Source organism: Leopardus geoffroyi, chromosome A3, assembly GCF_018350155.1.
Source record: "Leopardus geoffroyi isolate Oge1 chromosome A3, O.geoffroyi_Oge1_pat1.0, whole genome shotgun sequence".
Lineage (NCBI taxonomy): Eukaryota > Metazoa > Chordata > Mammalia > Carnivora > Felidae > Leopardus > Leopardus geoffroyi.
Window position 1 is genome coordinate 62,162,590 of NC_059336.1, and position 6,000 is coordinate 62,168,589.

At 47.4% G+C, this 6,000-nt stretch overlaps 1 protein-coding gene across 1 annotated transcript in view; it reads left to right on the top strand.

The window, feature by feature from the left end:
• Window positions 1-4,354, top strand: part of TMEM131 (transmembrane protein 131) — a 246,218-nt gene extending 241,864 nt beyond the window's left edge. Inside the window, exons 37-41 of the mRNA XM_045445797.1 lie at window positions 85-206; window positions 295-391; window positions 1,204-1,301; window positions 2,072-2,232; window positions 3,284-4,354. Coding sequence (XP_045301753.1) covers window positions 85-206; window positions 295-391; window positions 1,204-1,301; window positions 2,072-2,232; window positions 3,284-3,568 — 763 coding nt within the window. The 3' untranslated portion in view covers window positions 3,569-4,354. The remainder of the gene's footprint in view (window positions 1-84; window positions 207-294; window positions 392-1,203; window positions 1,302-2,071; window positions 2,233-3,283) is intronic.
• The last annotated feature ends 1,646 nt before the right edge of the window (window positions 4,355-6,000 follow it).

The window sequence follows — 6,000 nt, forward strand, 5'->3', positions numbered from 1 at the left end:
CGCCTGAGACAAGGGCCCCCAGCGGCCATCTGCTGTGGACAGTGCTGATGAGGAATGACCTTGGTCTTTGCTTCTCCCTTCAAGTGACCCTAAACCCAAGCAGCCAAATGGAAGCAAACACAAACTGACAAAAGCAGCCTCACTCCCTGGCAAGAACGGCAACCCCACTTTTGCTGCAGTCACAGCCGGGTATGACAAGAGCCCAGGTGAGTGGCTTGGTGTTGGACCTGTCACACCCGGGCTGTGGGCAGGGCAGAATTGCCCAGTTGATTGATTCAGAGTGTATTGTTACAGGAGGGAATGGCTTTGCTAAAGTTTCTTCAAACAAAACAGATTTTTCCAGCAGCCTTGGCATTTCACACACTCCTGTTGACAGCGACGGCTCAGACAGGTACAGTAGACCATTCTTAATCGAAAGATAAATGTTCCTCAAGGCAAGTTAGCCTCTTCTGTCCATACTTGTGTCTCCCCTAGATTACAGGTAGGCCATCAAAGCAATCAGGCACCTCTAGAAACCCCTGTCTGTTGTGTGGAATCAGAGCCACTTGCTGTGCTCCCTCTGGCGGCACCCCCGACAGGGAAGGAGGCACATGTGGCATCTCAGGGATTCAGATGTATGCTCATCCTTCTTCATTATCATGGTCTGTCACAGGACAGGATGTGATCTGATAATCAGACATAGGAGAACAAAAATGTGCTTGAGAAGGAAATTGAAGCCAGTGCTAGACAGCTTATGGTAAATTATTGGACATGCCACTTTCCTGACCCACAGCAATCCTACTGGGCATGGCGACATACAGTGCTTGCCTTGGCTCATGGTCCCAGATAAATATCAGTTAACACTGTCAGGATAGTCCCAATTTTACCTACTTTGCACTAAAAGGAATGAGTCCTAGATTTGAAAGTTTTTAAATAAATCCCCCATTACCAGAAAGTAAACATAAGGGAGAAAATAGCTATTTTCTCTTCAGAACACTTGCTTTGAACCCAACTCACAGCTTATGGTAGGATAGGAGCTCAGAACCTCTCCGTGCTTAATCCTTCATGGCAGAGAAGCCATGTTCCAGTTCTGCCTTTGTCTTTAATATTTGAGCACCCCCAGTTGAAGCAGCGTCTGCTGTTTGTGAGGCTGTGTGTAATAGGCCTGTCCCCACTAACCACCGTACATCTCTGTGTGTTGTGTTTTCCTCCTGTAACATCCAGCTCGGGTCTGTGGAGTCCTGCCAGCAACCCCGGCAGCCCCGACTTCACTCCCCTCAATTCATTCTCGGCATTCGGAAATTCTTTTAACCTAACTGGTGGTGAGTGTTTAACACTAGACCTGTAAATGATAAGCCTGTAGACAAAGAAGAGAGGAAGACGAAGTCTAGTTTGTGTAAAGAGGCCCACTGAAATAGGAAAGGCTGTCACTCAGTAGATATTTCTAAAAGGTGCGTTTCTTCGTCATTGTAGTCAGGTCCCAACAGACATGAGATACGCAGGCTGATTTTAAGGCAGTGGGGCCGAGGCTTCTCTCCCAGACAGGTGCTCAGGAGCCCAGCCCCACTCAGCCCCTGGTACTGTAGCCCGGGGAAGAAGGAAGCCCAGCGTGAAGCTCTCAAAAGGGTCTCTTGTTCCACATCCACCTCCCCACAGGCCCAAAGCCAAAGGCACGAGCTTAGTGCTGGGAGTGCCGGTTGGTTTGTATTCCCAGCATTTAAGAACTTCGAGAAAGGATTTTGCGTCTGAAATACAACTCCTGGCTGTGCTGGGCTCCTTACTTGCTGTCCAGAATTAGAGGCAACAGCGCAAGCTTTGCATTCACCACGGTCATGTCAGAGACGGGGTATTTGCACTTGATGTCATCCAGTGATGGGTGTGGGTAAAAAGCTCAGATTGTGTGCCATGTGCCTGTGTTGTGGGGAACGCCCCCTGTTCCCCATCCTCCCTGGGGTGTGGTGGGAGCTGGCAGAGCAGGTGTGAGACTCCAAGTGAGCAGTGGGGGGACATGTGCCTCTGAATGCCCCATCTTGTCCTACATGAGTGAGTGTGGCAACCTAAGATACAGAATTGATTGCTTCCTTACTTGCAGAAGTTTTCAGCAAACTCGGGTTATCTCGGTCGTGCAATCAGGCCTCCCAGAGGGGCTGGAACGAGTTTAGTAGTGGCCCTTCCTACCTTTGGGACTCTCCAGCAACGGATCCCAGCCCTTCCTGGCCAGCCAGCTCCGGTTCCCCGACCCACACGGCCTCTGTGAGTACTTGGGGCTTGGGCCTCACCTGAACCCTCATTATTACTGCTGTCACTGTCACTCAGGCGGCACTGGCACCGTTATAAAAGCCAGAGAGCAATGTGGAAGGGTCAGGTTAGTTCTTTTATTGTCTCCATTGCTGTGTTCATACTCTGCCAGAGTGATCCATCAGTATTCTTCAGAGCTGTTACAGTCAAATTATAGAAACAACAAATGAGCAGCTGTGGGTTTGGTCTCCTAGTAGAGAAAAGTCATTCCAGCATCTTCCCAACCTGTAAATCTGCCCCACCTGTGGCTGGGGCCAGACAGCGACTGAGGGTGGCCTTCACCCTCTCCATCCTACAGCCCCTCAGCCCCCCAGGAGCAAGCTGCTGGAGGGTCACATTTATTTTGCTTCTGAGAAACACCTGTGTCTTGAGCTTTTCCAGTGTGCGTTTCTCAGCTAAATTTTTCCGTAAAGACCATGCACCAAAAAAGTATTCTTACCAAGGAAAATAATTACTGGTTTCAGCTTTCACAAAATTATGACAGAAAAAAATATCCCACTGTGATTCTTTCTTCATTCTCAGGAAAACTAAATTAGACAAGCAGGGTTGAACAGGAGATATTTTACCTTCATGGATTTCAAACTTATCTTCACTGTAATCATTCTAGCTTCATTTTTAAAGAATGGTTAAGGTGCCTTTCAAACAGGGGTCAGGAAAGATCTTAGGCTTTGCGGGCCCTGCTGCTTCTGTAGCGTCTGCTCACCTGCGCCACGGCAGCACAGAAGTAGTGGGACAGCACGGCCACAGGCAGGTGCGGCCGTGTTCCGGCAGACCTCCTGTGGACAGAAACAGGCAGGGCTGGATTTGGCCCTCCGACTGTAGTTTGCCAACCTTTCTTTAAAACACCAGACCCTGAGATGCCCGTATATATGAAACATTTATATACAAGATAAAGAAGGTTATCGAAGCTGCGGCCCAGTCCCGGTTTGTAGCCTAACCTTCACCCACGTCCCACCTGCGCGCCTGTCAGCCCCGATGCTCCATGCTACGTTTTCTGTCTTGTCAGTCGATCCTCGGCAACACCAGCAGCTTGTGGTCCACCACTCCATTCTGCAACTCGATCTGGTCCAGCAGCCTGAATAGCACCCTGCCCTTCTCCACCCCAGCCAGCACGCTGCCAAGCATCGGCCTCATGGGCACAGAGACCTCCTCTGCTCCTCATGCTCCCTCCACCTCCAGTCCGGCCGATGATCTGGGGCAAACGTACAACCCGTGGCGGATATGGAGCCCCACAATCGGAAGAAGAAGCTCTGACCCTTGGTCTAATTCGCACTTCCCTCATGAGAATTGAAATTAGGCAAAAAAAAAAAAAAAAAAAGTGGGGGCCCCTCATCTAGATCATGATATGCCAGTTTTTGAGACATCTTTTAAGGCTGTTACTGCTGTAGCTTCCCACTCCCCACCCTCCTCATCTTTGCAAAACAGATTCAAGCAGGGCAGGCTCGTACCACTCGCTTCTTTCAGATCTTTCTTGCAATTACGATAATATGAGATTTGCTGTTGTGCTTTTAGGGAAAAGTCTGGACTCAGCCACAAACTCTAATAAGGCCTGTACATCTGAAAACCTTAACTGCTATCAAGTTTCCACCACCTGTCTTCTTCCATCCTTTATTTATCTGTATGAACACAAATTTGACATTTACAGCTAAGGAAATAATTTGAGTTGAATCAGAAGTCCTGGCATGTGACAATTTTATTAAATTACCAAGTTTGGTTTTTAATAATTTCACAATATTATGCGCCAAGATCTAATTTTAAAAACGTATGAGGACTTTGTGCTGAAAAATACAGAGTATTTTTTTAAAATAAGGCTGTCTTGGTTTAAAAGCAGATTACAGAAATGTAAGTCAACTTTAAGAACAGTGAATGAATGTAAAAACATTCGGTTGAGACCATATGCATTTTCTGTGCTGTTTGTACTTGAGGTATGTACCATTTGTATACCTGAATTTATTTTAAAGATAAACTGAAATGCACATAGCCAAGTCTTGAAATACAAGATTGAATGTGTATTTCTTAAAAATACAACTTTGTGTTGTACTTTGAAATAAATGATGCTTTTTTCAAAAGCCTTGAATTGTTGTGTGTCTCTTCTTTACAGCAAGATTAATTTATTTGGATTCTCTCACCCCAAAGTACACGCTTCTATCATTGTCTTATTCTATGCAGTTTGATTTATCGTGGCTGGAACCTCCTATGGTCTAAATTCCGTGTCTTTCCACGGTGGTCATTGAAGGTCCCTGATAGAAAAAAATGCACACATCTAATATGTCTTCTTCCTTTTAAATAGAAGAGTGTTGACCCTTTTCCAATTTTAAAACTCCCACAAATCCTCCAAATGGTACCTGTAGAAATAACACATACACACATACCAGGTAAGCTGGGTATGCCACAATAGTGTCAGTTTGGTTTAATCTTTCAGAAAGTCTTTCCTGGTTTCTTCCCCCTGCCCCCACTCCCAGAAGATGGCGGTGTAGGAGGATGCTGGGCTCACCGCGTCCTGCTGATCACTTAGATTCCACCCACATCGCACTAAATAACCCAGAAAACCACCAGAAGACTAGCAGAACAGATTCTCCGGAGCCAAGCATGGACAAGAGGCCCACGGAAGAGGGTAGGAAGGGTGGAAAGGCGGTGCGCGCTACACGGACTGGCAGGAGGGAGCTGGGACGGTGGAGGGGCAGCCTGCCTGGCAATGCAGAGCCCCCAAGTCTGGCTTGCAAAAGCGGAGGGGCCGGAATGCATGAGTTCTGACAGCCAGTAGGACTTAACATCTGGAATGTTATAAGTCAACAGCTCTGCTCGGAGAGTGGGACGGCTAGAGGACAACGGGAGGGAGAGTTGTTGAGTCCCTGGAAGGACAGAGCTCCACGGGGCAACAAAAGTGCTGGCAAGCGCCATTTCCCTCTCCCACCCCCAGCCGAAATTCTAAAGGGAACAAGTTCCCGCCACCAAACTTCCTTGCACTGCGCAAACACCCAATGCTATGCTTCTGTGGATCCATCCCTCTGAGGGTCTGCCTCCCTCCCACCCCTGTGCACCTTGTGGATCCACCCCGGCTAATATGCCAGATCCCATAGAAGCAGCACCACAAGCCTGGCAGTGTGCAAGTAGCCCAGACAGGGGCCACACCACTCCACAGTGAGTCCTGCCTCTGGGAGAGGGGAAGATAAGGCACACACCAGTCTGACTGTGGCCCCAGCGGTGGGCTGGGTGCAGACATCAGGTCTGACTGCAGCCCCACCCACCAACGCAAGTTACTCCAGACAACACAGAAGAAGAGCCCTGTAGTTCTGTGCCACTCCAGGGACTATCCAAAATGACAAAACGGAAGAATTCTCCTCAAAAGAAACTCCAGGAAGTAGTGACAGCTAATGAACTGATCAAAAACGATTTAAACAGTATAACAAAATGAATTTAAAATAATAGTCATAAAATTAATCGCTGGGCTTGAAAAAAGTATAGAGGACAGCACAGAATCTATTGCTACAGAGATCAAGGGACTAAGAAACAGGAGGAGCTAAAAAATGCTATAAATGAGCTGCAGTTGAAGAGGCAGAGGAGAGAATAGGTGAATTAGAAGATAAAATTATGGAAAAAGAGGAAGCTGAGAAAAAGAGAGATAAAAAAAATCCAGGAGTATGAGGGGAGAATTAGAGAACTAAGTGATGCAATCAAATGGAACAATATCTGTATCATAGGAATTCCAGAAGAAGAAGAGAG